Source organism: Toxotes jaculatrix, chromosome 8, assembly GCF_017976425.1.
Source record: "Toxotes jaculatrix isolate fToxJac2 chromosome 8, fToxJac2.pri, whole genome shotgun sequence".
Classification (NCBI taxonomy): Eukaryota; Metazoa; Chordata; class Actinopteri; family Toxotidae; genus Toxotes; species Toxotes jaculatrix.
This window is the reverse complement of record NC_054401.1, coordinates 23,834,001-23,847,290: the sequence shown is the minus strand read 5'-3', so window position 1 is coordinate 23,847,290 and position 13,290 is coordinate 23,834,001. Positions and strand designations below refer to the sequence as shown.

Sequence of the window (13,290 nt, the reverse complement as noted above, 5' to 3'; positions counted from 1 at the left end):
GGTGTCCTGCTGCTCCTCTTTGGTCGTGTTGTGGGCGGTGTCCTGCTTTCCTCTTTGGTCATGTTGTAGGCGGTGTCCTGCTGCTCCTCTTTGGTCATGTTGTGGGCGGTGTCCTGCTGCTCCTCTTTGGTCGTGTTGTGGGCGGTGTCCTGCTTTCCTCTTTGGTCATGTTGTAGGCGGTGTCCTGCTGCTCCTCTTTGGTCATGTTGTGGGCGGTGTCCTGCTGCTCCTCTTTGGTCGTGTTGTGGGCGGTGTCCTGCTGCTCCTCTTTGGTCATGTTGTGGGCGGTGTCCTGCTTTCTTCTTTGGTCATGTTGTAGGCGGTGTCCTGCTGGCGGTGTCCTGCTGATGGTGTCCTGCTGCTCCTCATTGGTCATGTTGTGGGTGGTGTCCTGCTGCTTCTCTTTGGTCGTGTTTTGGGCGGTGTCCTGCTGCTCATCTTTGGTCGTGCTGTGGGCGGTGTCCTGCTGCTCCTCTTTATTCGTGTTGTGGGCGGTGTCCTGCTGCTCCTCTTTGGTCGTGTTGTGGGCGGTGTCCTGCTGCACCTCTTTGGTCGTGTTGTGGGCGTGTCCTTTTGCTCCTCTCTGGTCGTGTTTTGGGCGGTGTCCTGCTGTCCTCTATTGTTGTGTTGTGGGCGGTGTCCTGCTGGCGGTGTCCTGCTGCTCCTCTTTGGTCGTGTTGTGGGCGGTGTCCTGCTTTCCTCTTTGGTCGTGTTGTGGGCGGTGTCCTGCTGCTCCTCTTTGGTCGTGGTGTGGGTGGTGTCCTGCTGGCGGTGTCCTCCTGCTACTCTTTGGTCGTGTTGTGGGCGGTGTCCTGCTTTCCTCTTTGGTCATGTTGTAGGCGGTGTCCTGCTGGCGGTGTCCTGCTGATGGTGTCCTGCTGCTCCTCATTGGTCATGTTGTGGGCGATGTCCTGCTGCTCCTCTTTGGTCGTGTTGTGGACGGTGTCCTGCTGCCCCTCTTTGGTCGTGTTGTGGGCGGTGTCCTGCTGCTCCTCTTTGGTCGTGTTGTGGGCGGTGTCCTGCTAGCGGTGTCTTGCTGCTCGTCATTGGTCGTGTTGTGGGCGATGTCCTGCTGCTCCTCTTTGGTCATGTTGTGGGTGGTGTCCTGCTGGTGGTGTCCTGCTGCTCCTTATTGGTCGTGTTGTGGGTGGTGTCCTGCTGCTCCTCTTTGGTCATGTTGTGGGCGGTGTCCTGCTTTCCTCTTTGGTCATGTTGTAGACGGTGTCCTTCTGGCGGTGTCCTGCTGATGGTGTCCTGCTGCTCCTCATTGGTCATGTTGTGGGCGGTGTCCTGCTGCTCCTCTTTGGTTGTGTTGTGGGCGGTGTCCTGCTGCTCCTCATTGGTCATGTTGTGGGCGGTGTCCTGCTGCTCCTCTTTGGTTGTGTTGTGGGTGGTGTCCTGCTGCTCCTCTTTGGTCGTGTTGTGGGTGGTGTCCTGCTGCTCCTCTTTGGTCATGTTGTGGGCGGTGTCCTGCTGCTCCGCTTTGGTCGTGTTGTGGGTGGTGTAGACACAAAAACGTCACATTTGTCATAAATAAAATACAAATAAAAATACAAATACTTTTTTGCGCCTGCTGCTCCTCTTTGGTCGTGTTGTGGGTGTTGTCCTGCTGGCGGTGTCCTGCTGGCGGTGTCCATGTTTTGGGCAGCAGGACACCGCCCAAAACGTGACCAAACAGGAGCAGCAGGACACCGCCCAAACCATGAAAAAACAGCAGCAGCAGGAGCTGCTGGCGGTGTCCTGCTGCTCCTGTTTGGTCATGTTTTGGGCGGTGTCCTGCTGCTCCTCTTTGGTCGTGTTGTGGGTGGTGTCCTGCTGCTCATCTTTGGTCGTGTTGTGGGCGGTGTCCTGCTGCTCCTCTTTATTCGTGTTGTGGGCGGTGTCCTGCTGCTCCTCTTTGGTCGTGTTGTGGGTGGTGTCCTGCTGCTTCTCTATTGTCGTGTTGTGGGCGGTGTCCTGCTTCTTCTCTTTGGTCGTGTTGTGGGCGGTGTCCTGCTTTCCTCTTTGGTCGTGTTGTGGGCGGTGTCCTGCTGGTGGTGTCCTGCTGACGGTGTCCTGCTGCTCCTCTTTGGTCGTGTTGTGGGCGGTGTCCTGCTGCTCCTCTTTGGTCGTGGTGTGGGTGGTGTCCTGCTGGCGGTGTCCTCCTGCTCCTCTTTGGTCGTGTTGTGGGTGGTGTCCTGCTGGTGGTTTCCTGCTGTTCCTCTTTGGTCGTGTTGTGGGCGGTGTCCTGCTGCACCTCTTTTGTCGTGTTGTGGGTGGTGTAGTCACAAAAACAACAATATCAGATACGTCATAAATAAAATAAATACAAATACTTACTTTATTGCACATGATGATCCTCTTTGGTCGTGTTGTGGGTGGTGTCCTGCTGGCGGTGTCCTGCTGCTCCTCTTTGGTCGTGTTGTGGGTGGTGTCCTGCTGGCGGTGTCCTGCTGCTCCTCTTTGGTCGTGTTGTGGGCGGTGTCTTGCTGGTGGTGTCTTGCTGCTCCTATTTGGTCATGTTGTGGGCGGTGTCCTGCTGCACCTCTTTGGTCGTGTTGTGGGCGTGTCCTTTTGCTCCTCTTTGGTCGTGTTGTGGGTGTTGTCCTGCTGGCGGTGTCCTCCCTCTCCTCTTTGGTCGTGTTGTGGGTGGTGTCCTGCTGGCGGTGTCCTGCTGCTCCTCTTTGGTCGTGTTGTGGGTGGTGTCCTGCTGGCGGTGTCCTGCTGCTCCTCTTTGGTCGTGTTGTGGGCGGTGTCTTGCTGGTGGTGTCTTGCTGCTCCTATTTGGTCATGTTGTGGGCGGTGTCCTGCTGCACCTCTTTGGTCGTGTTGTGGGCGTGTCCTTTTGCTCCTCTTTGGTCGTGTTGTGGGTGGTGTCCTGCTGGCGGTGTCCTCCTGCTCCTCTTTGGTTGTGTTGTGGGTGGTGTCCTGATGCTCCTCTTTGGTCGTGTTGTGGGTGGTGTCCTGCTGGCGGTGTCCTGCTGTTCCCCTTTGGTCGTGTTGTGGGCGGTGTCCTGCTGCACCTCTTTGGTCGTGTTGTGGGCGGTGTCCTGCTGCACCTCTTTGGTCGTGTTGTGGGCGTGTCCTTTTGCTCCTCTTTGGTCGTGTTGTGGGTGTTGTCCTGCTGGCGGTGTCCTCCTGCTCCTCTTTGGTCGTGTTGTGGGTGGTGTCCTGCTGGCGGTGTCCTGCTGCTCCTCTTTGGTCGTGTTGTGGGTGGTGTCCTGCTGGCGGTGTCCTGCTGCTCCTCTTTGGTCGTGTTGTGGGCGGTGTCTTGCTGGTGGTGTCTTGCTGCTCCTATTTGGTCATGTTGTGGGCGGTGTCCTGCTGCACCTCTTTGGTCGTGTTGTGGGCGTGTCCTTTTGCTCCTCTTTGGTCGTGTTGTGGGTGGTGTCCTGCTGGCGGTGTCCTCCTGCTCCTCTTTGGTTGTGTTGTGGGTGGTGTCCTGATGCTCCTCTTTGGTCGTGTTGTGGGTGGTGTCCTGCTGGCGGTGTCCTGCTGTTCCCCTTTGGTCGTGTTGTGGGCGGTGTCCTGCTGCACCTCTTTGGTCGTGTTGTGCGCGTGTCCTTTTGCTCCTCTTTGGTCGTGTTGTGGGTGGTGTAGTCACAAAAACAACAATATCAGATACGTCATAAATAAAATATAAATACAAATACTTACTTTATTGCACATGATGATCCTCTTTGGTCGTGTTGTGGGTGGTGTCCTGCTGGCGGTGTCCTGCTGCTCCTCTTTGGTCGTGTTGTGGGTGGTGTCCTGCTGGCGGTGTCCTGCTGCTCCTCTTTGGTCGTGTTGTGGGCGGTGTAGTCATAAAAACATACATGTCAGATATGTCATTAATAAAATACAAATACAAATATTTTATTGCACCTGTTGCTACTCTTTGGTTGTGTTGTTGGCGGTGTCCTTCTGGTGGTGTCCTGCTGCTCCTCTTTGGTCGTGTTGTGGGCGGTGTCTTGCTGCTCCTCTTTGGACATGTTGTGGGCGGTGTCCTGCTGGCGGTGTCCTGCTGCTCCTCTTTTTTCCTGGGGTCTGCTCCTCTTTGGTCTTTGTTGGGTCTGTGTTGTCCTTCTGGCGGTTTACAGACTGCAGTGCTCAATTTATCAGCTCCTGTACAAAGTCACTGTGATGTCATCGAATGAGCAAAGTCGTACTTTGTTGCGTTACCGCGGTTGATCATATGTGACGTCATCGAATGATCAAATCCCTGCTGTCAGCAGGAGGTACAGGTTGATTAGACAATTTTTTATAAATGTTTATTTTTTTCCAAAAAATTTAAATGTCTTTAAAAACACATTAACTTGAATTGAACATATTAGCGAATGGATAAATGGAGGCAGAAGATGTTATCTTTCAGTCAGAAATGCACACATTTAGCGACACACAGGAGCTTTCTCAAGCTGAGCACCGGTTCACTCACTGCACGAGACTACACCTGTCCCTCCAAGCCTCCTGTACACTAAGAGGAAGACCCCCGCCCGTTTCACTGCTGTGCCAATCATTCGCACAATTCAATTGGCCGAGAGCCTGTTCAGTCCTGCAGCTAAGATCCCAGACACATGGACGCACGCTGCATCATTTGAAAAGATGATACCTATGTTTATAAATGGCAGTGACACGGCCACCCTACTCACTGTACCGTGCACGTTTAAAATAAAAACATTAATATATGAACTTGTGTATTGATTGAATAGCTTAGTATTGAATGCACAATAAGAAGGTATGTTTATCCATGGCACAAGGCTCAGTTTAATATAAAACACAGTTTTATAAAATATAGGGGGGTAGAGGGTCCCTGCTCCATCTTTCGGGGTCCTTGGCCTGAAAAACGTTGAAGACCCCTGCCATTGGGAGATCTCTTGTATCTGCCTTGAGAAGTCAGGTTCAACCACAGCACAAAGGCCATGGATCAGCTGCTTGCTCAGTGACACTTCAGCTGTTCATACCTGAAAACAGACTAAATCTGATCAGAGCCGTTCCAGATTTTTCAGTTTCCTAAAATAGGCCCCATCCAGTTCAGTCAGTCTATAGAGAATCGCACCTAGAATTTCATTCACATCCATTTCCCACAAAAACCGCACAGCATTTCACACAGTCAGTCAGTCAGTCATGAATTAATGCTTAATTTCTGTTTGAATGTGAAGGATAAATTACCAAGAATATCATTCTTTTAATATCTTATGGTGTGTATTCTGACATGCACCATGTGCAATTTCAAACCTCCATGAGCACTGAGTGATAACGACAAGTACTTTGTCAATGCTCTTGTCAGTGATATTGACATTGTTTCATGATCCCAAATACATGGAAATAAATACATGGATGTGCTTTTTTAAAATTACACATTACATGTACTTAAAGCACTAGAAGACAAAGCTAAATATTGAGAACATTTTATTTATTAATCACAGACTACAATATACATTAGACTGTTAAAATAGTTATCAAAATGGCTGGCCTGGCCTTATAATGCATTTTTCATAAAATCTTCATGACATCTTTCATTACCTTTTCTAATCTCTGCACAAAAGAAGAACAAAACAGTAGAAAACCGAGGGGAAAAAAAGTCTTTATTAGAAATGAATGGCACTTTTGAAGCCTATCCCCATCTCCCAACCATATCCCTGCTTATTTTATCTAAAACACCCCAATATTACTGCCCTTCAGCCTCTGGTAAGGGCAGCAGTGCTCTAGAGGAGAGTCTGTGGGGAAGAGCCTGTTGCTGAGGCTGAATGGGCTCAGCATCACAGTGCTCTATGAGGGAGGAGGGAGGCAGCAGGTGACCATATCTGGTCCCTGCTCTGGGAGGATCCAGAGGAGGAAAGAAATACCTGAAGCAATGGGAAAAAAAACATGGGAGGAGGCAAAGACAACAAATACATGGACAGGGCGAAGACAGTGACAATGGAATACAGAGGGGGAACACATAAAAGGAAGTAGAAAAATTTGAATCTAAATTAGAGAGAAATTAAAGAAGAAAGGATGCATTTGTTCTCTAGAGGTTTATTCTTAAAGTTGTCTGTAACATCATGCTGTAACCAAAACAAAGTGACGGCTGTGAACAACAATACCATGCAGTTTTTGTGCCAAAATAAAACCCTTAACCAGTAATACCCAAGTATTCAGCTAGGATATGACAGACACACATTTGAAATGCATTACCACAGGGGCAAATGGTAGCTGATGCAGAACAGACATTAGTAATGTGCAGGATGCTGGTATATCTTTGGAGAGGTCAGCTGCCGCAGGGGAGGGGCAAAGGGAGCTCTCTTGCCAATCCTGCATGCAACAAGCAGTACGATATCGCATTACTTCAACAAACCCCACGTCCCACAGATTTGTCAACCAGAAGATGGAATGCAAGAAAACCTTGATCCAAAGTCATTTTACAAACTGGTAGACAAGTTAATACAGTACACTGACTGAATGTTACTCAGGTTAGAGGTAACTCAAGAGTTAAGTAAAAAAAAAAAAAAAAGAATGGTAAATAAAGAGGTTTTGTTAAGTCAGAGGTTATTAAATTAAACATAAATACAGCCACATACAAATTCTGACAAAACCAGTGGTAGCTCAAACACAATTTGTTTACTGGCACTTTAATGTCTGTAAATATGATATTGAATTATCATATTGGCTGATATGTAATCTAAAGCCTTGTTGCTGAACAGCAGCTGCTGTGGTTACTCGTGACATTTACGGTATCACAGTAAGTGCTTAAACACGATGAAACATTATGTAACAAGTGGGCAATGTCACTCAATAATGCCTTTTATACAGACATTTCTAGCTAAACTATAAAGTAATGGTCATACCAGAGCAAGTAAGGCTATATCAACAAAACCCCTGAGTGTACTGAATTGAAGAAACTGTGCGTTTTGTTGCTTATAAATCATGTCGTTTGTAAAAGGAAATTTGTGTTATCTCTTCTTTCAAAAGTTACAGTTGCACTTTAAAGCTGCCAGTGTCAATGGCTGTATTCATGTCCACACTGTATGTGTTTATATTATTTTCTAATGTTATTATAGGTGGTTAATTAGATTCATTCAAGCTGTCCTTCTGCTCAGCAAAGAGTTTGGCAATGTTTGCTCAAAGATACATTCAAAAACAAGAAACTAAAATTAGGAGAAAGTTTTGAGCTTCAATTTAAAAGCTCATTTAATGGTAATAGTAATAAAGATACCGGATGTTGAGATGTTGTAGACTGAACAAAATCAAATTTCTCAACATTTACAAAATGCTCTTACTTAACTATACAATGGTTCTTCTGTTTATTCCAAAATAACTAGGACTCAAAATAATAGTCACATATCAAATTCATATAAACATCTTTATTTTACTTTTCATATTGAGAAAATGTTTGGCCCTGACACTGACAATGCAAATTGGAAACATGAAACCACTCTTAAAACATGCATCAGTACAAATCAAGAGGAACTCACTAAAACACCACAACACACCAGGCTCCACAGGCTTGATGCTCACAACTCGTATGCTGGAAGCCAAGCTCTTTGCATGAGTGCAGCATTGGGTCAGTGTGGGCCCAGGAGTTTGTCAGTGAGCAGCTGCAGTCCCAGTCAGGGTGAGGCATAATAAGTTGTCAGTTCTGACTGGCTCTGGTTGGGCTGGGTGAGTGGCGTCAGACGCACCACACCACCTACCTTCCTGCAGACATCCCGTTCAGAGAATTCTGGGAGGTCTGAACGGAGGAGCCCACCACGGTGCTCATGGCTGTGGGCTGACCGGATGAGCTGGTGAGCGGGCTGCCGTCTCCCTTCAGGATGCCTGTGCACTTCCAGTTGTCCATGTAGTTAGCTGCAGAGACACACAGGAGGTAAAGTCAGTGCTCGGTCATTTCTTGCAGACCTAAACAAAGGGTATACTGACTATACTTTAAATGTAATGCATACAAAGATGCTTTAAGATGGCACGGTGGATAGCAGCCATGGCTCTCTGGTCATTTTTTGTTTTTGGTTGTTTGTTCAACCCGACAGCTTAGTTCGCTAGAGATTTTAGTTGGAGGAGGAGCAGCAGCTCTCAATAGGACAATAACCAGACAATGGCAGGGAAGGTGCACTGAAGTGCTGGTGAAACCACGACAGCAGGGGCTGCAAACTGCCCTCCTGTCAACACATTTAGCTACTGTCCAATCTCTGTCCAACAAAATAGATGAACTGCTGCTTCTCAACAGAACAAACACAGACTTTTTAACATCTGCTGCCCTGGTCTCCATCAAAATCTGGCTTGGTGAGTCCATTTAGACAGCATACTACATCTCTAGGCTCTACAGTGTGAGCATTTCACTGCTGTGAATGACTAAGTTCCTAGGGAAGTCAGCTCTGAGTCGATTCTAAATTTGTATTGGGACAGGGAACATTTTATCTGCACTTGAAGAGACCAGTGTGTGGGATTTCACCCTTCACCCCAAAACTGACTGATTTATATTGTGGGGACCTGCTTCATGTCCCCAAAAGGCAGGTGAGTCCACCAAAGTGACTGTAAAAACAGATTTATGACCCTGCAACATAAGTAATACAAGTACACAAACACAGACAGACGCACACACACAGCAGGCAGCAGGACAGAGAGGCCACAGAGGAGAAAATGATATTGGGTGAGGTGAAACATATCTTAAAACTGAGCAGCAGCTGAGATGGCAGCCCAGGTCGACCCAGGCACCACACCTCACCTAAACCAAACAGCAGTATTTCCAGTGGGTGAGAAGGCATCTCACACAGACAGTCTCCTGTTGCATGCTCCAGATACTGCCTGGTGTCCAAATGTGAAAACTGCTTATCCAAGTACTTCAGCTCTCTTTGTGAAAGTGAGCTGCCCAATTCATCATTTTAAATTGGCTGATGCCAACAATGGATCAGCCAAAATCAGTCAATACCTGGTGAGAGTCTCTGTTTACTCAGCATTGGAAAAAACAACAACATTTTAAACATGTTTCACACACACACAAAAATGAAAGGAAGACAAATGAGCAGTCATCAACCGTAGCTAACAAAATCTCCAACCTTTCCAGAGGCGCACACAGCCATCATCCCCTGAGGAGGCCAGCAAGGTGCTGGTGATGTTCCAGCTCACACGCCACACCTGGGAGTTATGGTTGTCAAACTGAGCCATAATCTGCACCTCAAACTTGGTGGGTCCTGTAGAGGTGCTCTCCTTCCTTTAAGATGGATAGGGATATGGAAAATCAGTTTTCATTGTGTTAGATTTTCATGCCTGTCATTTTTGATAAACACACAGGATTTCAGTGATCACACTAATCTCTGTTTATGAGTCCTTCATGACAACAATAAATAGAAAAAAAATCCCTGAATCTCTCACCTCATAGGAACAAGCTTAAAGATTCGGACATCTTTTGTTGCTATGGCAAGGACGTGGAAAGATCTTCCCAGGTTTGGAGCAAATGCAATGTCGTGGACTGCATCGGTGACAGTCATCAGCGTCTCTGCTTTAGCATATTTCCTTTTTCACATTGGAAAATTAAACAATTACAAAAAACGTACAATTGTTTATACTATATTTAAGAGTGGCATACACAACGCTACAGGAATACTGACCTTGTGTTTTCATTGTACTCATAGATCTGAACTTTCCCACCGTACGTTACGTTGCTGTCGTCGCTCCCCACTGCAAACATTGGCGGGTGGGCACGAGAGCTGGATGGTGGGAGAAAAAAACAACAACAAAACACAATTTAACACTGACAGATCCTCAGACTCCACTATTGCCCTACAGTGTGTTAGGAGGTCATTAGCTGATGGTTTTAAAGGCAGAAAACCTTTCAGTTAAAAAGGTTAAATTGTCAAATTTAACACTGGTCTGCCAGGATGTTTGAAACAGCTGTACAGATGTTTCAAAAGGGTTGAAATGTTTCTGTACAGTGTTTCTGTAGAAAAAGATGTACAAAGATTGAATGAGTCCTTCGCTGTTACAAATACTCACACACAAACTGGGGTTAACAGCTTCCATGTTTTCATATGTTTTCAAATGGTATATCTGGTGCACAATTTTATATGAATTGGAAATAAAAAGTAATGAGTTGTGAAGCTGTATTTATGCCTTTCAACTCTGAAGTAAGACCAGGTCGCTAAAGAGCAACGGGAACTTAGTGAATGGGGGAATTTTCAGGAGATATTAACAGATTTTGTATTAGATTTCAGACCAAAAACTGTGGCCCTTTTGCACAGCCCACATTTTGACTAGTCATAGCAGGAAAAGCCCAGGTATTAATAACATCAACAATGGCTTTGTTCCATTCCAGTCATGACCGTGTGACAGTGAGCCAGCATGCACAATATCATGACCGACCCTGAGACGGAAGCAGCTACACTGAATTCAGGCATCCTTCATTCTATTATTTACACGTGTGTACTGTGACTTGTCAAAATGTCTTCAGTGAAAAAGGCACATAGCTTATTATCAGATGACATAAATGCTGCTGTGTAGAGTATTTTTTTCCGTTATTATTTAACATCTCACTACATCATCTTAAGGCCAGTTTACACCAAAAGTTTATGACCAGACAAAATCATTTCAGACCGTCACAAGGAAATGTTGCAGCTGTGTTTACTGTCCCGTCTCAGATCGACTCAAACTGCCTGGTGGCTTTGCATGTGACTCGGGTGGTCAAGTCGCCAGTGGCTAGTTTTAGAACAAAAGGCGCATCATCTGTTTCAAAGCCAATCAGCTCACAGTGAAAGGTCAGCTGGTCAAAATGGCAGAGTTTTGGACAGAGATGAGAGACGATCAACTCATCAATTTGTCTGAGGAACAGCTGAGTCAGTATGACGCAGGCCTAAAAGCAAACAAACTGCCATTTGTCACACTGCACAACAGCTGAGCACCCATGGAATTAATCCGAGTACATATCTCCCTGTATAATACTCCATTACTAATCCTATACAATGTACCTGATAGTGTTTAGTGACATTACAGTGAACTTAACATATACTGTTTCATGTAGCCTCATCCTTAACAACTTAAACTATTTTTTTCTAATTCTCTGTTGTGAGAAATATATAGTTATTTTGTTCACATTCATCTTCATATTAATTTATCATACAGCAACATATGTCTGTTGTGTATGCTGCTAGTGTTACTATATGTTCTATATGTTTTATTTATTTATTCTTTTTAATATTTTTCTTAATGCACTGACTGGAGAGCACTTTAAATTTCGTTGTACCTGTGACAATGACAATAAAGATCTATTCTATTCTATTCTGTTTAGGAGCTACTCAATAATAAGTTCATTATATTTTTCTATTAGACAGAGTGGTCCCATCTAGAGAACGATGTGCATTATACTAACAGAAAAGTTTTCACTAACATGAGGGTAAATCATTATTTTTTCATCTATCAATTAAAGTTCTTGAGTAAATAAAATCTTATTTCACACTAGCATTTATTTTAAAGTAAGATACAATTTAGTCAGTATTACAAATACACTAAATACTGACTGTCACAGCATTTGTGTTAGAAAATAAACCTGTGTTCTAACCTGGAGGGATTCCAAGAGATGCAGCTGCAGCTGAGTTTGCAGGAGATCTCGTGCTGCAGGGACCACTGACTCAGGTTCATCACATCAGGAGCCTCGTAAATCCTCACCACTCCGTCCGCAGAGCAGGTGGTCAACATCAGGCCCATGTGTTTAGGGGCAAACTTCACATCAGTCACTGAAGTCCTACTGTCCACTAGTGTGGTTCTCTTTATCTAAAACAGAACAATATGACATACTTGGGTCAGATCCTGCGTCAAACAGAAAAGTATGGCAAAGTGACCATTAGCAATGACTTAACAAGGCAACTACAACAGAACAGCCTTTGTATTTCATGTTAGTGAGGTTCACTGTCATAACCGCAGCTTACTGAGTTCCATCATTCTGAAGGCTGCAGGAGCTACTGAACTGAAGAGTGTCTCATCTCTGTCCCGCTAGTTTAGACAGGTGCTACAGTTGTACTAACCCAGTGGCTCAGTCCTCTCTGTTTGTCATTAGACTCCCCTACAATCTCTTCCCAGACAGCAGCTGTCCTGTCAAAGGAGCAGGAAGCTAGGACCTGCCCGAATTCTGGATGAGCCCAGGTAACTCTCCACACTGATCCACTGTGAGTCTGAGGAAAAGAGAAAAGAGTTTCTATCAAGTCAGTGAACTCCAAAACTAGTAAAAGACTCCAATTTCAATCTGTATCCATAATCAGTGTATGTATTAGTATACAGGAGACAGAGTAGGAAGTAAATAGGAAAGACAATTTCAAATATAATGTGCTGTTATGCAGAGGTACATTGGCTGATAAAATGTTTTGCAAAGAAAGCTTTTACTGGTTAAAACTGATCGAGCAGCAGCAGGTGGTTTACCTTCCAGCTAGCCGTGCAGTGCCACTCTCCATTTTCACTTTTGTCCCAAACCTGAGAGGAATAAGATCACAATGTTAAGACATATTGCGGTAAAGTTTGTGTGAACACATTAAGCTAATAACACAAGATACTTTTAAGCTAATAACATAAGATACTCAATGACATACCTGAATGTGGCAAGGTCTTCACTTTGAGATCATTAACTGATTTACAACTAACATTAGATTTCACCTTTTAAGTCGCAGGTGTACTATACATGCAGGGGGTAATAGAAATGTAGTTTGCTGCTATGTACTAACTCTTCAGTGTTTACATAAAACGTCCAAACAACTTCACTCCAGCTACCCTGACTTGTATGCTACAAGGATACCGGCTAGCAAACAAGCTAAATACACTACAGTAAATCTGCCTTTAAGAGACACAATTAGCAGCACATTTAACAAACTATCTAGCGTTACGTTTGTCAACTACTGGAGTAAAATGAGAGTCAGTAAATTCAATAGTGAGCTAAGGGTGTTGATAACGTGTGTGATGTTGACAAGCTAGCTGCTGCAGCTAACACTAACATCAGCACAACGATGCATGCTTCAGGTAACTTACCTTGACGCTTTGGTCACTGGAGCAGGTTGCCATTCTCCGGCCGTGGAAATCATACGACACATCGTGAATTAGATCTTTATGATCTGCTGCGATACTACGCGCTACAAACATGATTACAACTACAATGTGCTAACAACACTAGCTAAACAACTTAGCTAGCAGGCCTGTCATGTGTACCCTCGAGTGTGTGTATGTTTGGCGGGTCCTCGTAGTGTGTGTGCAGTGAGTGTGTGCACCGATCTTCACCACAGAGGGGCGCAACTACACTAATTGTCAGTAAACCATGTTTTGTGGTACATTATGTTAACGTTTGTGTTGAAACTTGTCGTGTCTAACCAAACGGCAACC

General features: G+C 45.3%; 1 protein-coding gene across 1 annotated transcript; it reads right to left on the bottom strand.

The window, feature by feature from the left end:
• Positions 1-5,432: 5,432 nt before the first annotated feature.
• On the bottom strand, positions 5,433-13,145 carry seh1l (SEH1-like (S. cerevisiae)). The gene is made up of 9 exons (XM_041045250.1): positions 12,943-13,145; positions 12,343-12,393; positions 11,952-12,098; positions 11,489-11,700; positions 9,546-9,644; positions 9,310-9,450; positions 8,994-9,148; positions 7,635-7,788; positions 5,433-5,807 (listed from the first exon to the last, which is right to left on the bottom strand). Exons 1-9 carry the CDS (start codon positions 13,051-13,053, stop codon positions 5,630-5,632), a joined length of 1,248 nt encoding a protein of 415 aa, XP_040901184.1. The 5' UTR covers positions 13,054-13,145; the 3' UTR covers positions 5,433-5,629.
• Between the last annotated feature and the right edge of the window lie 145 nt (positions 13,146-13,290).